General features: G+C 40.3%; 2 protein-coding genes across 2 annotated transcripts; one reads left to right on the top strand and one right to left on the bottom strand.

Annotated features, from left to right (window-relative positions):
* The first annotated feature begins 560 nt into the window (after positions 1-560).
* LOC149834569 (uncharacterized) lies at positions 561-3,533 on the top strand. Its single transcript, XM_090009394.1, has 5 exons — positions 561-994; positions 1,088-1,454; positions 1,611-1,791; positions 2,500-2,713; positions 2,807-3,533. The coding sequence occupies exons 1-5, from the start codon at positions 561-563 to the stop codon at positions 3,531-3,533; spliced, it is 1,923 nt and encodes a 640-aa protein (XP_089865520.1).
* Positions 3,534-10,841: 7,308 nt separating this feature from the next.
* On the bottom strand, positions 10,842-13,569 carry LOC149834568 (squamosa promoter-binding protein 2-like). The gene is made up of 2 exons (XM_090010193.1): positions 13,096-13,569; positions 10,842-12,652 (listed from the first exon to the last, which is right to left on the bottom strand). The coding sequence occupies exons 1-2, from the start codon at positions 13,401-13,403 to the stop codon at positions 12,421-12,423; spliced, it is 540 nt and encodes a 179-aa protein (XP_089866319.1). The 5' UTR covers positions 13,404-13,569; the 3' UTR covers positions 10,842-12,420.
* Positions 13,570-22,635: the final 9,066 nt, after the last annotated feature.

The raw sequence follows: 22,635 nt of genomic DNA, 5'->3' as shown, positions 1-22,635 counted from the left end.
CTATTAATTGATGTTGCACTTTCAGTAATTCATTATGCAAGTGTCTCTAGACATGTTTAGCAGTTTTTCAATAAATGAATAATGATTTTGATGTTGGTTTGGAAGATAAGTGTAAGCTCTATCGTGGTGTGTGGTTATCCAGCGGTGAGTGGAACTGTAAAGGCCCCAGGTCTCTGGGAATATAAAAAAAAAAAAAAAAATCCGCATTTTGGAGTGGATGAGTTGGGGTCGTTACAGGTTTGGTATCAGAGCCACCACAATATCTTACACTTTTATCATCATTTTTGCAATAAATTTTAATTTTTGAAAGTGAGCCATGTCCTGAAGTATCAGCAAGTCGTGCCTCGTACTCCAGAGCAGTCGTCTTCACTGGTAAGGTTATTTAAGTACTTTTATCTAAGCATTGATATTTAGTATGCTTGATTGTATGTAGGAGTAAACTTTATTATAGAATACACTAGAAATCGTATGTGATCTTTAAAAAATATAGTTGTTCGGTATCAACCCAAGAGGGGTAGAATCAGAGAGGGTCTAATTTGTGAAATGCACGTGTGTTGTAGATGTCGTATACTCGCAGAGGTGCCTCGTCTTCTACTGTTGCTCCCGCAAACTGGCAGGAGCAGAGAGATTTTATGATGGAAGCCATCCACACCCTGACCGAGACCATGACGGCTCAGGCGACACAGACAGCACAGGCCGTGCAAGCGGCTCAGGCTGCGCAAGCGGCACAGGCTGCGCAAGCGGCACAGGTTGCTCAAGCGGCACAGGCTGCCCAGGCAGCTGCGCAGGCAGCCGCACAAGCAGCAACTCGCGACCCACCTGTCAATGTTGTTCCAAACGTGGGCGGCGCTTTCTTCGAAAGGTTCCTGAAGTTGGATCCGCCAACTTTTTCAGGAAAGACAGACCCAGAGGCAGCGGAGAACTGGGTTGAGGAGGTGGAGCGGGCGTTCGACGTCCTATCTGTCCCTGAGGACAGAAAGACATCTTTTCGCACGTACCGTTTGAAGGGCGATGCCAAGAAGTGGTGGGACACCCTGCGAAGGGTGAAGTTCGCTGACTGGGACGAGATTCCCTGGGAGACGTTCAGAGAGGAGTTTATGGATGCATACTTTCCCTCCTATGCCGAGGAACAGATGCAACGAGAGTTCCTCGATTTGACTCAGGGGACCATGAGTCTAGCGGACTACACTACAAGGTTCCGGAACCTCGAGAGGTACTGTCCGAACCTCTTCAAGAGTGAGAAAGCAAGGGCGGGGAAGTATGTGCACGGATTGAAGGATGGGTTGCGGACCCGCGTCTTGACGAGTCGACCTACTACTTTGGCCGATGCGATTGAGTCGGCTACCGTTCTGACTAAAGATTGGGAGAAGTCCAGGGCTACAATTAAGAAAGGGGGTGGCAATGGAGATGGTTTTTCGGGCACGGCAAGGAAGAATCCACCAGCAGGCGGAAGGGTCCAAGGTGGCAAGAAACAACAGACCCATGATGGGCGACAACACAATCGATTCCAGTAGCAGAGGCAACAGGGAAGGGCCCTGCCAGTGTGTCGCAAGTGCGGCAAGAACCATCAACCTGGCTTTTGCCCTATGTTCAAGGGGGTCTGTTTTCAGTGTCAGCAACCTGGGCACATCGCTCCTTTCTGTCTGAACAAGCCTGCGGTTCCGGGAGGACAGCAACCACCACAACAGCGACAACAGAGGCAACAACAACAACAAGATCAGCGCAGGACCAATGGGCGAGTCTACGCGGCTACAACAGCTACTCAGGGCCATCAGTCTGATCTGATCGAAGGTATATTCTTAGTTGCTGAACACTTTGCACGTGTGATGTTTGATTCTGGTGCAACACACAGCTTTATTTCTTCTTCGTTTGCAAAGTTGCTTGATTTGGTACCTTCTAGCCTCGAAAGGGCTCTGGATGTGATGTCACCCATGGGTGCATCCTTCTCCTGCGGGAAATATTTCCCAGCAGTTTGTGTGGTTATAGAAGGCCATGATTTGTCTACCGATTTGGTCATTTTAGATATGACATTTTATGATGTCATTTTGGGCATGGACTGGTTGTCCAAGCATAATGCGACCCTCCAGTGTCGGGGTAAGAAGGTTATCTTGGAGCGTCCCAATTTGTCTACGTTATTGCGTCGTTCGACGAGACCGACCGACGGGGTGAGAGTCGTCTCAGCTTTGAAGGTCCTCAAGTACCACAAACAAGGTTGCATGATGTTTCTGGCCAGTGTGTCTGCTCAAGATAGTTAGGCGACACCCTTAGAGCAGTTAGATGTTGTTCGTGAGTTCCCGGACGTCTTTCCAGAGGATTTGCCGGGCTTACCGCCATATCGGGAAATCGAGTTCTCAATCGAGCTAGTGCCTGGAACAACACCTGTTTCTCGAGCTCCGTATCGCATGGCACCTGCAGAGTTAGTAGAATTGAAGAAGCAGTTGCAGGAGCTTCTTGACAAAGGATTTATTAGACCAAGTGTGTCCCCTTGGGGTGCATCAGTCCTCTTTGTCAAGAAAAAGGATGGCTCAATGCGACTTTGTATCGATTACCGTATGCTAAACCAAGTGACGGTGAAGAACAAGTACCCACTGCCGAGGATTGACGATCTGTTTGATCAGCTGAGGAAGGCAAAGGTGTTCTCGAAGATTGACCTTCGTTCTGGGTATCATCAGTTGAGAATCAAGACGGAGGACATTCCAAAAACGGCATTTAGGTCCAGATATGGGCATTATGAGTTTCTAGTGATGTCCTTTGGACTTACAAATGCCCCTGCAGCGTTTATGGACCTGATGAATCGGGTTTTTAGTTTGTGGTTGGACTCGTTTGTCATCGTGTTCATAGATGACATTCTGATTTACTCAGAGAGTGTAGAAGAACACCGAGAACATCTACGAATCGTATTACAAACACTGAGGGAACATCAACTCTATGCTAAGTTCTCAAAGTGCGAGTTTTGGATTGATAGAGTAATGTTTCTCGGTCACGTAATTTCCGAGAGAGGAGTTGAGGTTGACCCAGCCAAGGTGGAGGCTGTGTTGTCATGGGAGCAACCAAAGACGGTGACTGATATCAGAAGCTTCTTGGGATTGGCGGGCTACTACCGTCGATTTATTCAAGACTTCTCGCGTATAGCTGCCCCTATGACTGCCCCTATGACTCGACTGTTACAGAAAGGAGTAAAGTTCGTGTGGTCACCTCGATGTGAGGACAGTTTTCAAGAGTTGAAGAATAGGTTGACCACTGCTCCCGTTTTGACATTGCCCTCTGGGGCAGGTGGTTTCGTCGTGTACAGTGATGCTTCCGGGACCGGACTGGGTTGTGTCCTCATGCAACATGGCAAGGTTATAGCGTATGCTTCTAGACAATTGAAAGTACACGAGAAGAATTATCCCATGCATGATTTGGAGTTGGCGGCAGTAGTCTTCGCATTAAAGATTTGGCGCCACTACCTTTATGGGGAACAATTTGAGGTTATGTCCGATCACAAGAGCCTCAAATATATTTTCACTCAAAGGGATTTGAATTTGAGGTAGCGGAGGTGGTTGGAGTTCTTGAAGGATTATGACTTCTCCATCGCTTACCATCCGGGCAAGGCGAATGTGGTGGCAGACGCACTTAGCAGAAAGACGACGGTCACAGCTGCTAGCCTGATCGGACGCAGTTGGAATTTGGTCGAGGAGCTGGTCAGATGGCAGCCATTTGCAGGAGATTCTGGACGCATCATTTGTGCGGGGATGCAGGCCAGACCGGAGATCATAGATCGGATCGAGGAGCTCCAGTCAGCCGACCCGGATTTTGAGAAGCTTTGTGAGAGTGCCCAAAAGCCAGAAGCGCAGTTTCGTCGAGAGGAGGACGGAACCATCATGTTCGGAGACAGATGGTGGGTTCCAAAAGCGTTACGGGAAGAGCTGATGAGTGAAGCTCATAGATCGAGATTTTCCGTTCACCCTGGTTCTACTAAAATGTTCAAAGATCTTCAGAGGACTTATTGGTGGAATGGGATGAAACGGGACATCGCGGAGTTCGTGTCCCGGTGTCTTACCTGTCAGCAGGTGAAGATTGAGCACCAAAGACCTGGTGGACTTCTGCAGCCACTTGAGATTCCAGAGTGGAAGTGGGACGACATCTCGATGGATTTCATAGTAGGGTTACCTACGACCCGACGACAACGAGATGCCATATGGGTAATAGTAGATCAGTTGACAAAGAGTGCCCATTTTCTTCCAATTAGAATCAGTCAGAGTTTGGAAAGTTTGGCCAACCTTTACGTCGATGAGATAGTTAGACTTCATGGGGTGCCACGTTCGATAGTGTCAGATCGAGATCCACGTTTCACATCTCGATTTTGGCGCCAGCTTCAGAAAGCTTTAGGCACAACATTGAAGTTTAGCACTGCGTTCCACCCGCAGACGGATGGACAGTCAGAACGTACGATCCAGACGCTTGAGGATATGCTGAGAGCATGTGCTTTAGATTGGGCAGGCGATTGGGACAAACATGTGAAGTTGGCAGAGTTTTCGTACAATAACAGTTTTCATGCCAGTATTGGCATGGCCCCGTATGAAGCTTTGTACGGCCGACCATGTAGATCACCAATGTGCTGGGATGAGGTTGGAGTGAGAGCAACGGAGTCTCCCGAAATCATCCAGCACTATGCGGACCAGGTGCGTTTAATCCGGCAGCGATTGATTGCAGCACAGAGCAGGCAGAAAAGCTATGCTGATCAGCGACGCAGGGAGCTCAAGTTCGAGGTAGGCGATCATGTGTTTGTTCGAATTTCGCCTACGAAGAGTGTCTTCAGGTTTGGAAAGAAGGGGAAGCTGAGTCCTCGATATGTTGGACCTTTCGAGATTCTCGGGCGCGTTGGGGAGACCGCATACCGAATAGCACTCCCTCCCCAGTTTTCGCAGATCCATGACGTATTTCATGTCTCGATGTTGAGAAGATATATACCTGACCCCTCACATGTGATTCACTATGAGGTGATCGAGGTGCAACCTGACTTGACTGCGGAGGAAAAGCCAGTAGAGATTGTAGACCATCAAGAAAAGACGCTGCGAAATAGGACGATTTCGTTCGTAAAAGTGCGTTGGCAGCATCACGGGCTGGATGAGTGCACTTGGGAACCTGAGGCGGCTATGCGTCAGCAGTACCCTCATTTATTTGGTACGTTCTAATTTCGAGGACGAAATTCTTTTTAGGGGGAAAGGATGTAAAAACCGAAAAATGTTGCTACTAAATTTTTTGTTTATCTTACAAAATATTTCAAAAAAATAAAATAGGCAATTTGGGCCTAGATCCACATTTCGGATCTAGGACCCATAAAGGGGCAAGCAGTTATAAATAGTGTCAACCAAAAAGGAAATAAAAATAATAAAATAAATTTTTTTTATAAGGTTAATCTGGGGATCCCCAGTTGGATCCATTTGGATCCAACTGTGGATCCATATCATTGGGATTTGGCTTGCGGGTCTCGGGTCCGGACCCGAGCCGAGCCCTGTGTAACAGGGCTTATAAGAGTAAGGGGCAACCCGATAAGGGTTGCTCGATATATCTGAACAAAAAAAAAAAAGGAAGGGGGTTAGGGTTCTGAGAGAGAACCCTAACCGAAATCGCAGGAAGGAAAGGGCGGAGGCTGGAAACGCAGCCGCTGGAGGGAAGGGGGCTCCGATTTTGCCGGGCCTTCCTCTTCAAAAGGAGGTCCCAAACGAGTCTTTTCCCCCTTTGGTTCATCTCTCTCTCTCTCTCTCTCTCTCTCTCTCTCTCTCTCTCTCTTTCGCTGTGTGTGCGCACGCCGGAGGAAGGAGCCCAGTACCGGCCATCCGCAGGCGTCAAGGGCCCCTCGAGCATCTCCTTTCACGGCAGTTGGAAGGAGTGTCACCAGTCTGCACCCCTCTGCGACGTTCGTCTCAGGCCACCGGAAACCACCATAAGAGGTACGGGTCCCCTCTCATGGAAATAAATGAGCAATCGAACCCCGGTTCGATTTTTGTGCTCTTTTTCTTTGGATGGAAACAGAAAAAAAGGGTTCGGTGGCTTATTAAACCCAGGGGAGTAGGGTCGATTGTACTGTTGAGTGGACTAAGTCTGTGCAGAACCTTGGTTCGGTGGGGTTACTGGTTATCGTAAAGAGGGCTTTTCTTTTGCATATATTGGATTTTTGAACCCCAATTCCTTTATCCTCTGCTCACCCCATTGGAGAGTGCTGGACAGTATGTTATGGATGAGCCAAAATCCTTGTTGGTTCGACTACATTCAGTTTTTTTTATAGACCAGTTCAATTGGTATGAGTTTGTGATTCGTAGTTCTGTACTGCCAGTTCTAAGAAGGGGCGTGTTATTTTATCATCCTACGTAGTTGTATATATATATACGGTAATGATCTAAGTTGGCTGACTGGTATGCATAATATAGATTACTTGATCTGTGTTTCGATCTTGCATATTCTATTGTTTTGAGAAGGCTGTAGTTTTATAATTTGTTGTCAACGGCTGTCAGGGAAGAGATGGATAATAATGATTTATGATTTTTATGCGTACAAACTGAAAACCGGATTTGGTATGAAATTTGCTCACTCTAAATTTTGCTCGCTGAGTCTGGAAGATTAGATTGATCTATATTTTTTATCTGCTAGATTTGGACCATGTAACATGGATATTTTCGTTCCACCAAGCTAGTTAAAATACTACATGTTATGTTAATCCCTGTAAGTAGGAGCATTGAACCCTTCTGTTTTACTTGGAAAAGGGCATGTGAGAGGTCCATTATGTGGAAGCAAGATTCACATATCTAGTGCAGGGTTGGGATAAAATCAGACCCTATGGCTTTCTTTTAAATTGGGATAGTTGTGGCATGTAGTCAAATCAAGCTGATGAAGAGCCTGGTAGCCATAAGGGTGTAGGAAGCAGAGTATCATTGAATGCAGTTTTTCTCACTTGGGCGTGGTGTTAGTTTTGGCAGGGACTCAACCGACCCGGTTGGTTGGGTACAGGTGCTGGTTGTGGCAAGGCCAGGGCAGGCCCAACCGACTCAGTCAATCGGCTGGGTGTTGGCCTGGGATCTCAGGTAAAGCAAAAAAAAAAAAAACAAGGGGTTTTAGGTTCAGTATTCTGATGTTCTTGCTTGGCATTGATAAGTGCATTGACATCTTTGACTCGAATGTGACGTTAGTCATTTCCTTTTTTGTATGTTTTACAAATTTGATCAGCCTGTGCATGTTTTTCAATAATGATAATTTTTGTTTGTCTGTAAAGGAAAAATCTGGAATTGTGGGCTTACGTTAAGAATCTTTCTTAAGGGGCTATGGGCTGGGTATCGGTAGTGGGATTCCTTTTATGTTAGGACCCATGGATAAAACCCTGTGTAGCTTCTTGCATATTCTGGAATAGTCTAAATGGAAGTAGGGGGAGAACTCTACATATGATTAGGGACACATCCGTGTCGGGTTCACGCTGAGTTGTTCCACCAAGTAATGGGTGTTTATGAACCTATGTTGGATTGCCTTTTCACAATGCAGCTTGTGCTTTGTTTAAGACTTCAACGGTGTATATTGGCCTGCTTATTTTTACCTTGTTGTCGTGGGCTGAGATCACACTAGGCTGAATGTACAGTTCATGTTCTTTCAGGATGGAGTTTCGCTTGAGATGGGCTTGAAATCATGTTATCCATTCACACTCTTGCTTTCTTTATTTTTCTTACATATGATTGAATATTATCGAAATAATGTCTTCATGGTACAGTTAAATTAGAGAGAAATCTATAGTCTATTCCATGTGATGAATGACTTGCTTTTGGCTGGCTTGTGGTACAGATGTTACAGGAAAATATATACATAAATAGTTGTTAAACATGTAAGATGTTGTTTACTCGCAGCACACACATGCCCAAACTGGGTCTGTGTGTATTCTGTTGGGCCCGGCCGATAGGGTCGGCTGGGTTTCGCAGGATTAAAAAGAAATAATATATATACAGAATTTCATAAAGGGGATTTTCTTTATGCTGTTTAGGTCTTGACAGCATACCCAGGCCCAGACCGGGCCTGTGCATATGCTGTCAGACCCAGCCGACAAGGTCGGCTGGGCTGGATTTGTTTATTAAAAAAAAAATAAAAATAAAATAAAATAAAATAATATATGATTCCTGCTTTTCTTCTTCAGTGATATATTGTTCGGTTTGACAGGAGGAGTATGAGTTTTTAATAGATGTACATTTTGATGGGAATGAGTAGTGTTATGAGTATGCGTGTAAAATGTATAGTCATGTTTCTACTAGACTATTGATGTCTCATTTAACATAAGTATGCGAAATTGCGGGGTTTATTCGCGTGCACATACTCACAGGAGATATGTATTGGTGGATACCCATATGTGATGGAGGTAGTACACGTAGTGAGAATGTAAAAATGATATGTTTAATAGCATCACTCAAACCACACAAGTTGGTTGGGCACACTACTACACTGTTCCCGTTGTCCTCACGGGCTGGAGTCCCGTAAGGGTTCCCGCAAGGGAGAATGCGGGTTTTCACTTTACTTTTGCATATGGGGTTGTAAACTTAAAGAATCGACTTTAATAAAAATATACTGAAACAAGAACAGTGTAATATACATTGTGAGATATCTCATCTGGAGTATGAGAATCTTAGCTATCCGGTCTTGGGGAGACTGTGAGGATACAAAAACTCCGTGTGCGTTGTTGCCCCTGAACCCGATATTGAGGTTCTTCTCCTGGCCACGGTTTTAGGGAGAATCCACCACTTTACCCGGGAGTGGTGTGTTAGTCAGAGTTGTGAGGTTATGGTACCAAGGAAGTGGCACTTGTGGGCGTGGGGTGTCCCTTGTGTCCTCGACATTAGATGTGGAAGGTCTAATGTTCCGAAGGCGATTCGGTCGAGAGCTAAGTGGGAACCCAGTAATAAAATATAAATTGTGTACTAAGCTACCCTATGAACCTAACTTGACCTCGGGGATTTTACCCGTTTGGTGTATCCGCGGGCGATGAAATTAAAAAGAGGAACTTAAAATTGTATGCATTTAATAGGGCATGCATATGGAAACATGAACTTAAATAAAAGAAAATAAGGTGTTCATACATTACACATATATCATGCATAATTTTGCTATGCATTAGATCAGGCATGGTCTGTTTCTTTTCCCTGATATATGTCGTTGATGGGTGATGGCTACTCTTTAATGTATGTAGAATACCCTGCTTACTCAAAGTGAATACCTGTTATTGATTAAAGTTTATGCATACTTAAATGATGTTGCATGGATGCTTAAGTTGGATTGAGTAGATGTAATAATTGCTTTTCCTTAAGGAGAATTGCATAAAATTGTACTTGTGTTCTTTATGCTCATTTATTTTCATTAGAGGGATCTGTACGCAGAATCCTTTGGATTTCTGACCCCTCCTTTTTATGGTTTTTCACAGGAGCAGGAACTCATTGAAGCGACTGGTGTCTGGGCAAGTCACGGGTGTTACGCACTTGCTGGATACATCTTAGAGGGACATCATGGCTTTACTTTTGTTTTCCTTTTTGGTTCTATTAATTGATGTTGCACTTTCAGTAATTCATTATGCAAGTGTCTCTAGACATGTTTAGCAGTTTTTCAATAAATGAATAATGATTTTGATGTTGGTTTGGAAGATAAGTGTAAGCTCTATCGTGGTGTGTGGTTATCCAGCGGTGAGTGGAACTGTAAAGGCCCCAGGTCTCTGGGAATATAAAAAAAAAAAAAAAAATCCGCATTTTCGAGTGGATGAGTTGGGGTCGTTACATATAGCAACATTCAAGCATCAGTTTTTCATTTATTTTTATTTTTATTTTTATTCTTATTCTTATTTCAATTTTAAATTCATACTGTTTCTCACCAATTTCCTCATCCTTGGCCCTGCTGCCCCACTCCTATAGCATCACCCATCATATTTTTCATTTGCTTATATGTTTTAGATCAATTTTCATGTTCTACTTGTCTCTTAAGGTTCTCTGGCTCCCCTTTACCTTCTTCAGTTGTTCTATGTTTTCTACTTCCATTTATAATTTTCTAGACATTTTTTCAAGCTTCATCACAAATTATTTAATGGCTCCAAGAAGAACTTTTCTATACATACTGAATATGTAGCATAGGACAATAAAAAATGAAACCAGACATGCAACGAGGAGAAACAATGGAAAAAAGGGACGAGTTTAAGCACAAAAAAAGGTCATCATGACAAATAAGGTTGATTCAGTTGGCTCTTAACAGAAGCAGCAGAAGGAAAGAATTCACGTGATTCAAGCATTCTGTATAAACCAACCGTAGGGCTAGCTCAATCAACCAAACTGAGCCAATCCCACCTAAAGTGCATTCAAATGTATAATGAACAGATAGATTGAATACTTCAACCTTGAGCATCATGTTTCAGCAATGAACAGAATCTTTGTGCAATGACCTGCATCAAGCAGGATCAATGGCTTACAGTTGTCAATCATTTCATATTTGATTCCCAATAGGCTGCCCTCTTAGGCAACATTTGCAACATCTACTTGATACACATCATAGTTGGCTATCTAGTACATGTTATTGGATCAGAAAAGATAATGAATGATGCAGATGGCTAGTAGAAAGTGAACTTATGCAAAGGTCACATGAAATCCATTTAACTGTTGGCACATGTCAAGACCAAAGTCTAACTTAAGTACCACGAGAAAATACATCCTCCAAATTATGCCTACTGCCAAAATAATACAGTAGAAAAATAAAGATTTTTTTTTGCTTGGAAACCCATTTGAAAAAAGCAATGGTTATATGGAAAATAGGAGGACGTAATTAGAAAGAAGGACCACATGAACTGCTAAAGCTCATGAAGGCAAAAGTTTCAGGTGGTCCAGGTGCATTTAGTACAGCATAAAGGAGTGCACAGAAATGAGAAGGGCACCACAACACCTGCCTCTCATAGTCCATTTAGACATTGAAACCACTATAGCTGGACTTCAAGTACAAAACACCATCTGTCACTCTATTAGGATCAGAAGTGTGATAAAATATGAAGCAATTCAGGGAAAGCACTTAATCTTCTGAAATATGAAGCAGAAAACAATTGCATCATAGGGAAAAACACAAAAAAAAGAACAGTACCATTTTTCAGTGTATAAGACTGAAAAGCAATAAAATTGAGACTATCATGAACAATTGTCAAGAAACATAATGAAATAAAAAGTCTTACTACATGAGAGCATAATACTGAGTGTGTGTGCAGAAACTGTAGCCAAATTGACAACTAAAATATTGGAAAAGAAATCTAGAAAGGAAAAGATGATACTTTTCTTTTCATAGAGAGTCTCCTCTGAGTTTGAACCCCACATCCTTGGCTAGGACTGACAATAATGGCCATCACTAAGTCTGAATGACTACTGTCCAACCACCATGTTCAATCCCAAGAAGACCAGCACAAGTGCATTCCAACAAACATGGTCAGCGCTCTAAGCAAGCATAGTAATTTCTTTTGACCAGATCCTTGGCTATAAGAATAAAAAGAACAAAGAAAATCAGATCCAATGCAAAATAGTAAAGGCATGCAATGAAGGGCATACGGTCAGACTGATTAGATATGGGAAAAGGGAAACCAATTTTGTATTACAACTAACCTCACTCTGTCGTGGTAGGGAAGAGATTACAATTGTTCAGTGATGGATGAAGATCTCTTCAGCATAGTTTCTACATATCTGGATGACAAAAACTTGAAACCTCAACCTAGGTTACTCAAACACAAGACAGAAGGTAGAAGGTGGACTACAACCATGCAAATGCAAATGCAAATTCTTCAATTAACATTTTCCATGAGTTAAAAGGTCTTCCTTGTCTACGTCCATGTACTCAATGCACTATTAGAGAATAGCAGGCTTATTTTCATTAATCATGTTTATGAAAGAGAAAAACAATATAGAAACACTCGAGAAAACCTTCCACTTAAAAAACTAAATTGAAAGAATAAGAAATCCTGTGTCAATGCACATTCAGTATCCCCAACGAAACTAACAAATTTGAGCTGGCAATCAAAATTCAAAAACTGCTATATTCAAACGAAGAAAATAAACAAAAAGAAAAAGAAATAGAAAGATAGGAAGGAATAATATCAAAACAGAAACTAAAAAAAAAGAAAAACAGATAGCATCAAGTTCAACACAAGGTAATAGAACCACTGAGACACTTCAATAATTATAAATAAGAACCAGATATCCATCTGGCAAATATAAATCCAAGAGAGAAACCAAGGATTCATTATGTTAGGGCAATGATCAACTACATACACCGTTTAGCGGGTCACATATCTTCCCAATACACGGTAAATAGCCCATAAAAACAGAATCCAGAGAGAGATGACAGAAGAGAGAGAGCAGCATGTTTAAATAGCGAGGGTCCCTGAAACAATCCCAGATCTTATCTGATCTGAAAATGCCTGTAAGTGGGAGCCGCCTGCAACGTTATCTGCATCCTTCCTGCTTGCTCGGAAGGCTTGCAGAGGCTATCCTTCAGTTGGTTCCCGATTTCTTTCCTGCTTGTCCCATCCACTTGCGAGTCCATCAAATTCTTCCTCCTCCGCTCATTGTGCCCAGCCAGCCTCCTCCGGCAACTCCTCTTAGCCTCATCGAACTCCGCTAGCTCATGAAACCTTTACAAAAAACAGAATTAGCTTAACTAAAACAAGTGGACACAACTTCCACAAGAACAACAGCCATTCCAGAGTCCAAAATCATGAAGAAATTCTAAGAAACAGGAAGGTGGTAGTGCGGAAATCCTTTCTAACCAACAGAATTAACCAAAAGAGAGCAAATAAGATTGCTTCAGCAATTACAACAGCAGACAAACCAAAGCTCATAATCAACCAGAATTCCCAAGAAAAGGAATTCATTGCAGAGTCCATAACCAAACATAATTACCAAAAAAGAGGAAGATGGCAGTGCGGAATCCCTTCAGACCAACGAATTAACCAAAAGAGAGCAAATGGGCACTCCTTCAAGAAGAACAATAGGCAAAGAACAGCTCAGAATCAAGCAGAATTCCGAAGAAAAGGAAGATGGGGAATTGAAGAACCAGAATTTCCAAAGGCGGTACCTGCTACACTGCTGGCAGAAACGCTGGCGGAGGCCGGCGACCACGACGACGGTGGCCTTCGAGTGCGGCTCACAGACCTTGTGCCTACGGTGGTAGCGCTTAACGTTGGTGAGATCCGCCGAGCAGTTCTCCGCCTGGCAGCACGGCCCCTGGACGGAATTGGAGCCCTTCCGGCTGAGCCCGGCGGTGGTGGTTTTCTTCCTTTTCTCCTCCTCATATTCCTCCTCCTCGACCACCACCTCCTGCTTCTTCTCCTTTCCTTTTGCCTCTTCTGCTGCCACTGCTACTGCTGGGCCTAGCCGCTGCATCTTCAGAACCAGACTCCGTTGTGGTGGCTGCGGAAACAGAAAGGGAGAAGAAGAGAAGAATGCAGCAGGAAGGAAGGAATGAAGTGAGGGAGTAGGGTTTAGTCAGTGGGAGCGAATTGGAAAAAGGTGAAAAGGAATGCCAGGACCACACTAACCAGGAACCACCACCATTTCCTCTCTCTCTCTCTCTCTCTCTCTCTCTCTCTCTCTCTCTCTCTCTCTCTCATTTCTGTGTACCTATACCCAAGTGTTCTGCCTAATCATACAAGTAAAATACTTCTTTTTTTTCATGATTGTATCATTATTATTTTTTTCCTTATTTTGGGAAATTTTTGTATAAGGGCTTATCTTAAGAAAAAATTACAATCACTCTGCATCAGACCGAACCATTTTTAGATGGTTAGAGTGAATAAAGGGTTGCAATATTTAAAACAAAAATTTGTTATTTTTTTTCCTTTTCTAAACAGAGTTTACGCTACAATGAAGCTTTCTTTTACCATTGAAATTGAGAATTCCTAGAGGTGAAGGTAAGAACAACTTCATCATAAGTTAGGCGCTTATCTTAAAACTTTGAAAAGGCAGGTTGTTAAAAGTAATATCCTATGCATAAATTTTCCTTTTTTTTTTAATAATCTGTATGTATCATTATTAGTTGACAGGAAAAAAAAGCAAAAAAGAAAAATTGAGAATTCTTAACCCCTTCTTTTTCCTGATATGGACAGTTAATCACTGGTCCAGTACAATGTTATCAGTATTGGTGTGTATCGGCCAATACCCATAGTACCGGAAGAGTTTTGACACGTTGCAGGCCTGAATCTGCTACTTTTATTAATTGTAAAAAATATCAAAAAATATTTTTTTAATATTTTTTTAAAATTATTTTAATGGTTTTAGCCTATCATATTATGATTGATACCTTATATTTTATTATTATTTTTGAGCCAATACAGAATGATTCAGCTGAGTATCGGTATTCGGCCGATACAGCTGAATCGGTGGCCCAAGGATTCAGGGCCGATACCGATATTGACAACATTGGTCCAGTATAACCCGGCATCTTCGACTTAAAAGCCAGTTGTTTTGTTGGGACGGCTCATAATTATTAGTTAGCAAAACTTTTTACTACTTAAAGACCGATGAGGGGTATGACTGCACAAATTTGTTGCACAGTTATATCTTTTTAAAAATGGCATATCATATAAGGGTGATGCGAATGACTTATGTGTTGTAAAAATGATGTGTTTTTCAAAAAAAACCTTACAATTTGTAATATTTTTTTCAAGTCCAAAATCACAAATAGCCAGCATTAAAATGTTATTTTTATCCTTCACATGCGCCAAATACATGCTCGAAATTGATGAAGTTCACAGGATATAATATGGGAAACTGATAAGGAATAATTTTCATCAATTATACATAGAACTGTACAAAAAGGAACAAACACAAAAGGCCTGACGAAAGAGCATAATTTCAAAGAAAATGACAACAGTTAGTGGTCGTCTTTTTTGCATAGCTTGCTTATTCTCAACACTTTCCTGTTGCTAGTCAAGAATTCATCAATCAGAATCAGCACATTTTAATAATTGATGAACCAAGAAATGATGTTTTAATTGGTAATCGAATAAAAGGGTTTATCTATAGATATTTTTATTTGAGTTTGAATTCATAATTGTTCAAACCATGTAATATCCAATTACAGACATTGGTAACAGACCAAAAGCAATTTGATTATAATTTAATCCACAACGATCATAGTTGGAGAGCTCGTATTAGTGCATTAATGTATTCGGACCTCATTTTAAGTGGGCGTATGCAGCACCAGAGAAGAAGCAGAAGGATATATCGTGCGAACTTCATCAGTTCCGTGGATGCGAACGGTAAAAAAGACATTTCAATGGAGGAAAATATAAAAAATTGTAAAGTTTTTTTTTGGATAATCTGTATGTATCATTATTAGTTGACAGGAAAAAAAGGCAAAATTTTTTTTTTTGAAAATTCTTAACCCCTTCTTTTTCCTGATATGAACAATTAATCACTAGTCCAAAACAATGTTATTAGTATTGGTGGGTATTGGCCAACAGGCATTGTACCGGAGGAAGAGTTTCGACACGTTGCAGGCCTGAATCTGCTATTTTTAATAATTGTAAAAAATACCAAAAAATACTTTTTTAATATTATTTTAAATTTATTTTAATGGTTTTAACATGTGTCATGTTTTGATTGATACCTTATAATTTATTATTATTTTTGAGTCGATACAGAATGATTCAGTTGAGTATCGGTATCAGCCGATACAACTGAATCAGTAGCCCAAGGATTCAGGGCGGATACTGATAGTGACAACATTGGTCCAGTATAACATGACATCTTCAACTTAAGGCCAGTTGTTTTGTTGGCACTGCTCATAATTAAGCAAAACTTCTTACTACTTAAAGACGAATGAGGGGTATGACTGCACAAATTTGTTGCACAGTTATATCTTTTTCAAAATGACATATCATATAAGGGTGATATATAAGGGTGATGGGAATGCCATTTTTGAATTTGTTGAAATCAAGCACAAATTGCGCCCGACATGCACATGTTAGTCTGTTGATTTCTTGAACATGTAGTGGTATACGTTAGGTTTCTTTCTTTGGCATTAATCGCTAGGGGTGTCAACATGTCTGATTTACCCGAACTTGATCCCACTACAAGAAAAACGTGGATTAACGACAGACGCTATCCGTCGCTAAAAAGTTTAGCGATAGATTAGCGACGAATAGCATCCGTCGCATAATCCTGGTCGCTAATTAGCGACAGAACTTATCTATCGCTACTCCTGTCGCTAATTTGCAACAAACATGATCCATCGCTAAATAAGCACTGGTTTGGGTTTGCGATGGATTATATTTCGTCGCTAATTCCATCGATAACATAGCGACAGAATTAGCGATGAAATATAATTCGTCGCAAACCATCAAAAATTCATCGCTAAATATTAGCGATGGATATTATACGTCACTAATTCATCACAAAATTAAAAAAAAGAACCTTGAGGCGTGCGCCTCATACGCCTTGAAGCGCATGCCTCAAGGCGAGGCGCACTTCAAGCCGAAGCATACACGCCTTGAATTTTTTAATCAAATGAGGGTCAAAGTCCTCATTTGACCAAAAATTAGGGTTTTTTTTTACGCAGTTTTAACTAAGCTGCTAGTAAAAAATCGGGTATGATCCATAAGAAATCGGGTCTCAAACATAAGCCCAAGAAAAAAATTAGTCTGGGGGGCGCTACCCCCCCCCCTCCCACCAGAGACGCCCCCCCTGGACCCCCGCTCGCTGACCGCGCAGCGGGACCTACGTTGGGGTGAACCCCCGAACCCCCTCCTGTAAGAAAAAAACTCTGAATCAGACTCCACAACTTAGCACGTGTCCCCTAATGGGCTACTTATACATAGCACATCATGTGTGCCTTCGAGTGAGCATGTGGATTAGCATTCAGTATTCTAAGTCTGATTAATACAGAAAACTGAAAAAACTATCTTATTCAAAGTAGATGCAATTATACAGGATATATATGTAAAATATGAAAGCATACAAAAGCTAGATGTTGAAGTTCTCTTTTGCACTTTGACATCTAACAAAGAATAAGATTAAACCAATGAATATCAATGACCATATAAACATTAGACAGAAAACAAAAAAAATGGAAGTATACAAATATGCAACAGTAGCAACTGATAAACCCATTGTTGTGGTACCCTCTAAAAGTGACTGAAGCTGGATGACAGAAATTCCAATGAGCAAAAGAGCAAGAGCCTCCCATTACTTAAGATAAAACCACCATCATGATCAGAGGAAGAATACAACATCCTTGACTGCAACAAAAAGTAATCATTCAACAATAACTCTTTCAAGAACATCAAGACCACTTGAGCAACTTATGATGTGAAGATACAATTTTCTAAAAAAACAAGACAGGCTACTCCAACCTTTTATAAGAGGCATTTAACCATATTGTCAGAAGCAATGAGCATACCTATTTTCATGGATAACATGCATATCCTTAACTTTTTGATAAAAATAATTTGTAAAGAAAAGCTGAAATGTGTAAATAATTTGACTGACTTATCTGATAGCCAGTAATAACATAGAAATGAAAATTACACTTAAAATTGAAACAAGCATGACAACGGATTTTGATTCCTTTAAGATGCCACAAACCTGCCCATCCAATATAGTAAATTCAGTATCGATCGCATCAAGCGTAGTCCCACTGATTGGACTAACAATTGTTCTGTCTTCTCCAACTAATGCATTCAAAATACTGCTCTTGCCAACATTAGGTCGACCAACGATAGCGACAACAGGGATTCACTCCTCCACTTCATCAAAACTTTCAGAAGTCTGCATTCAACCAACACATTATCAACTTGGCAATATTTAACATATAAAATTTTACTAGTAGCAAGCCAAGCCATTATCATCAAGAACATGGACACACTACACATGCACTATGAACCCAAGATTAATCAATATCACCGACTTAAATATTAATTACTAGCAAGTATTGATCATCAAGAATATGGATATATATATTAAAGCAAGTCGATCAATATCACCGACTTCAATTAACTATATATATATATATATATATTTATATATATATATATATACATACATATATATATACATATATTCATTGTAAAGTCAACTAAATGTCAGGTTCATTGTAAACTGAGAAAACAGTAGCAACAATAGCATTTTATAAAATTATCTATAGAATTGTGGTTATATTAGAAAACTTGCATGCGACATATACCAGATTGAAAATTCAAAAAATGAAAAAGACAAAAGTATTGAAAACAAAATCTACAATGCAAGGAACAAATAACTGAAACAAAATTTTGATCACACTACTGAACAACAAAAATGAAAATAATTTGATTCAAGGATTTGCAATTTCATAATAATTGTAGAAAAAGCGACATTTCTAAAAGATTGAGAAATTAAGAGAAGAAAAAGATAATCTAAAACTGATTTTAAATTTCTCAATTTGTATAAATCCAGTAAGAAAAGAAAAACAAGGTGAGAAAAAAGAATGCCAATGTATGCGCGTGAGCCTTAATTAATAAGCAACTTAACTAATTACAAAGGAATGCAACTATGGAGAAGCAATTCAATATGGACCAAAATCTGACAGCAAAAAACAGAGAAAATTGTCAAAATCACAAAACATGTTCCAAAGCCATAAAAAAAAATCTGTAGAAGAGGAAGTGGAAGATCATCATATTTTAGATGTTATAATAAAACAAGCAAAGATTGCAGCAAAGATAATGCATTTCATTACTCAAAATAACATAAATATAAATATAAAATAAACTTGAATTTAGTAATCAAAACGTATAATACAAAAAAGAAATTATAGAAAACCGTAACGAGAAAGAGATGGAAAGATCAGTTGTTGGATGGCACTCTTTGCATTAAAGAAAAGTCAGTTGATAGTTGATTACATAAAATCTTGAAATCATGGACTACTACATTAATTAGAATCATTAATAAGTGAAAACCTGGTCTACTACATTAATTAGAATCATATAGCATACAAGAACAATGAGAAGCGGACGACATGGTACATCTATTGATCCAGATATACATGAATAGAGATGATACACACAGTCTATTCTCCATGAGAAAACTATTAATTTTATAGGAAAGAGTATCAGTTAGTAGGTAGCGAAATGAAGAGAAGCAAAGAGTACCCCTTGTTCAAGGAGTGGGAGCATTATGTTTAGCATGAGGTTCTATCTCCTCCCCTTCAAATCCAGGTTGGTTACCTACAACTTCAAGGCTCAACAACACCTATTTTCAATTCTGTGAAGGGCCCTTCCATGAAAGATCTTGTGCCATGTAGTTCCTAACCATCTCTGCATAAGCAGGTGTCCCGTAGATAGCCAGTGACCTCTTCACTGTAGCTACAAGGGCTTGCACGTCTGATGGATCGACAACATCACACTAAGAATAGAAGGAGAAAAAGTAAAGATTGCAACTCCATAATGCCAGGGTAAAGAAGAACCAAGAAGATTTGGAAAACAAAGTTGATGCATACCTCCATACTGAAGGGACCAATTTGGAATCCTGTGAAACCATCTTTAACAGTGTCAGCTAATCCACCTGTGGTGACAACATTAGGTGACTGTAGATCAGAAAAATAGTATTAGCATCTCAGAACAAGAACATTCATGGCCTTTTGAATGTTCTGGCTTTGTTCCCAACACAGTTGGAGTCACCCTACACCACCATGGACAGGCATCCATAATTTCAATTCCAAGGCAGTGAGTTCGAATCTAAGAGTTTAAAACTTTCTACAGGCTCACCACTTTTTGATCGACTTGTAAAAAATCCGTACACCGTACATCGTACTTTCGCTAGTTGTCTCACCATCTTCAGGTTGTGCAACCCCAAATCTATCGAGCCCAAGCTCGAGGTGGCGCGGTCGTTGTGGCAGCACCCGTTCAAGAACCCTTGGAATCCATGGCCCAAAATCCACTCCTTCTCCTCCTCCTCTTCGTCTTCGTCGTAGTCGTCGCTGTAATCGAACCCCGACTAGCAGACAAGCAACAGGACGACAAAGTTCTTGCACAAGGCATCGTCGTTGTTGCCGACGCACAACGAGTGGTGGCACCGTAGACACGAGAGGGAGTTGTCAGCCGACGCCGCAAACATCTGTGAAAGGCAGTCCCTGCAGAAGCCATGGCCGCACTGGAGCAGCATCGGAACCCTAGGCCCTCGTCGTAGCTCATCTGGCACACCGAGCAACACGAGATCTAATTCCCCATCCTCACCGACCATACACCTCCGGATGCCGAATCCGAGGCACCCACCTACTCACCCTCTGCAGAAACCCTCAGGAACGACAAACCCTAGGATGCTTGGGGAAGTCAATTTGGGGGTAACGAGAGAGAGAATTTTGCACGCCGGTTTAAATCGAAAAGTAGCGACCGATTAGCGACAGAAATATTTCATCGCAAAATTCGTCTCTAATTAGTGACGGAGTAGTGACAGAAAAAATTTTCTTGCTCATCCGTCACAAAGGAGTTTGAGACATAATTTTTTTGCCGTGAATATGTCACTAATTAGCGACGGATTAATGACTAACTTTTTTTCATCGTTAATTTCACAAATATTTCGAATGTTAGCGATGGATAGTTTTCTCTCGCTAATCCGTCATAAATTTACGACGAAAAAAATTTGTCGCAAATTTTTGTCGCTAATTAACATTTGTCTTGTAGTGTCCAAACTAAACCCTATAGGGTCTGGTTATGGTGATAAATAAGAAGATCTGATTAAGACCTAGGTCCAAACCCGAAAATTCAATTAATACATGGACCTCGGTATAGTTTGTGAAATTTTATACCAGGCGAACCCAACCCGAGTTTCAATTAAGACCTACAATTTTTTAATGTAAAATTAAAAAATATGGTTTTACCAAGTATGGTCTGGTCTAGTTCATGTAGTTCTTATCTAGTTCGGGTATGGTTTTTCTTATAGTGGACCAGATTAGACTCGACTCCGGACTCGACACCATCTCCAAAAATCGGGTTAAAGTCTAGTTCCACTTGGATTTGAACCAAACCCAACCCATTGACACCCCTATTTATCACCCTCATCTACTTTTTCTATCTCTCATATACCGTCAGCCATAAATTGTTATATACATAGGGTAATACATCTTTGCTAAATGAAATATGCTAAATAAAACATGTTAAATGGATTTTTCAGTTTTTTTGCGATTCTGACCCATAAATATATTGAGCATAATCGATTTACTAGACATCCACACCTGAATTGTGTGTTTACGATAAAAAAAAAGACATTTGAAGCCTAAAAAATTTAAAAAGATTTTAAACCCACTTGAAGCTTAAATTCATAATTGACTTGAAGATTTGACAAAAAGGGGCACAATATATGAGTGGCCTCACTCACCTATCAATTTTAAACTTGCTTGTGGATGTAAGACCTTGATGTATGTAGCGGAAGTAGTGAAATGAGACTGAAAGGCTATGTGTTGTTACGCTGTAGATCGACAAGGGCACTGACTATAAATCACAACCTTTGGTCCTTTGATATGTTTTGTAATCTCATATTTATTTGTGTATAGAATTGGCCTCTAAGGCTATATATAAATTGATCAATGGGTGCTCCATGTGTTGTGTCCAAAGGATAAATGCCCCTTCAATCTCAAGAGATGCCTCTCTTGAATTATGTTATGTAATTGTATATTATTCTATGTCTTATATCTTATTTAATTTAGTTTTCCTTGTTTAACTGTTACATAACACATGCCATTTAACTTGGGAGAGTCACAACCATTGGAGTGACCCTTTCAAGGGTTGTTTATGGCCACATTATCTTACATCTCCCACTTGGCCATAAGGGGCCCTAGTGTTTTAAGCTTATTCACTTATTAGGTCTTAGCATCAAAACACATTCTTGAGATATATTATCCACACAATCTTATTGTAGACTTATATATTCATCAATTAGGCATATCTGAGTCACATTTGACTCACATGTTTAGTGAAAACTTCCTCAGTGACTACCTTGGTTAGAGGATTTGTTATTATGTCATCTGAAGGAACATAACCAATTATTATTTCATTTTTCATAAGCATATCATGAACATATTGTTATTTAACCTCAATATGTTTACTTTTAGAGCTATCATCTCCTGTATAAATTAAATGAATAGCAGCTTTGTTATCACAATAAATTTGAATTGAATCTCTTGAAATATCTAATTTCGAACCATTTAGGAAGTGATTTATCTAGACACCAAAAGTGGCTGCCATGTTATAGACTATATATTCAGCTTTCTAAGTATGTTGTGTCACACACCCTTGCTTTTTGCATGACCATGTAATTGCCTCACCTCCTAAAGTAAATACATAACAAGTGGTGGATTTTGCTTCATTTCTATCACTAGCAAAATTTGCATCATAATAACCCACAAGCCTTAACCTATGTGCTTGATAGCATAGTTTGTGTTTCTTAGTTCTCTTTAGATACTTAAAGATTCTTTTTATTGTTTTCCAATGAAAAAAATCAAGATTACTCTGGTATCTATGTGGTAAATACATAACAAGTGGTGGATTTTGCTTCATTTCTATCACTAGCAAAATTTGCATCATAATAACCCACAAGCCTTAACCTATGTGCTTGATAGCATAGTTTGTGTTTCTTAGTTCTCTTT

Source organism: Nuphar pumila, chromosome 6 (assembly GCF_984573655.1).
Source record: "Nuphar pumila chromosome 6, dmNupPumi1.hap1.1, whole genome shotgun sequence".
Lineage (NCBI taxonomy): Eukaryota > Viridiplantae > Streptophyta > Magnoliopsida > Nymphaeales > Nymphaeaceae > Nuphar > Nuphar pumila.
The sequence above is the reverse complement of the archived record's forward strand: the minus strand, read 5'-3'. Positions and strand labels throughout refer to the sequence as shown.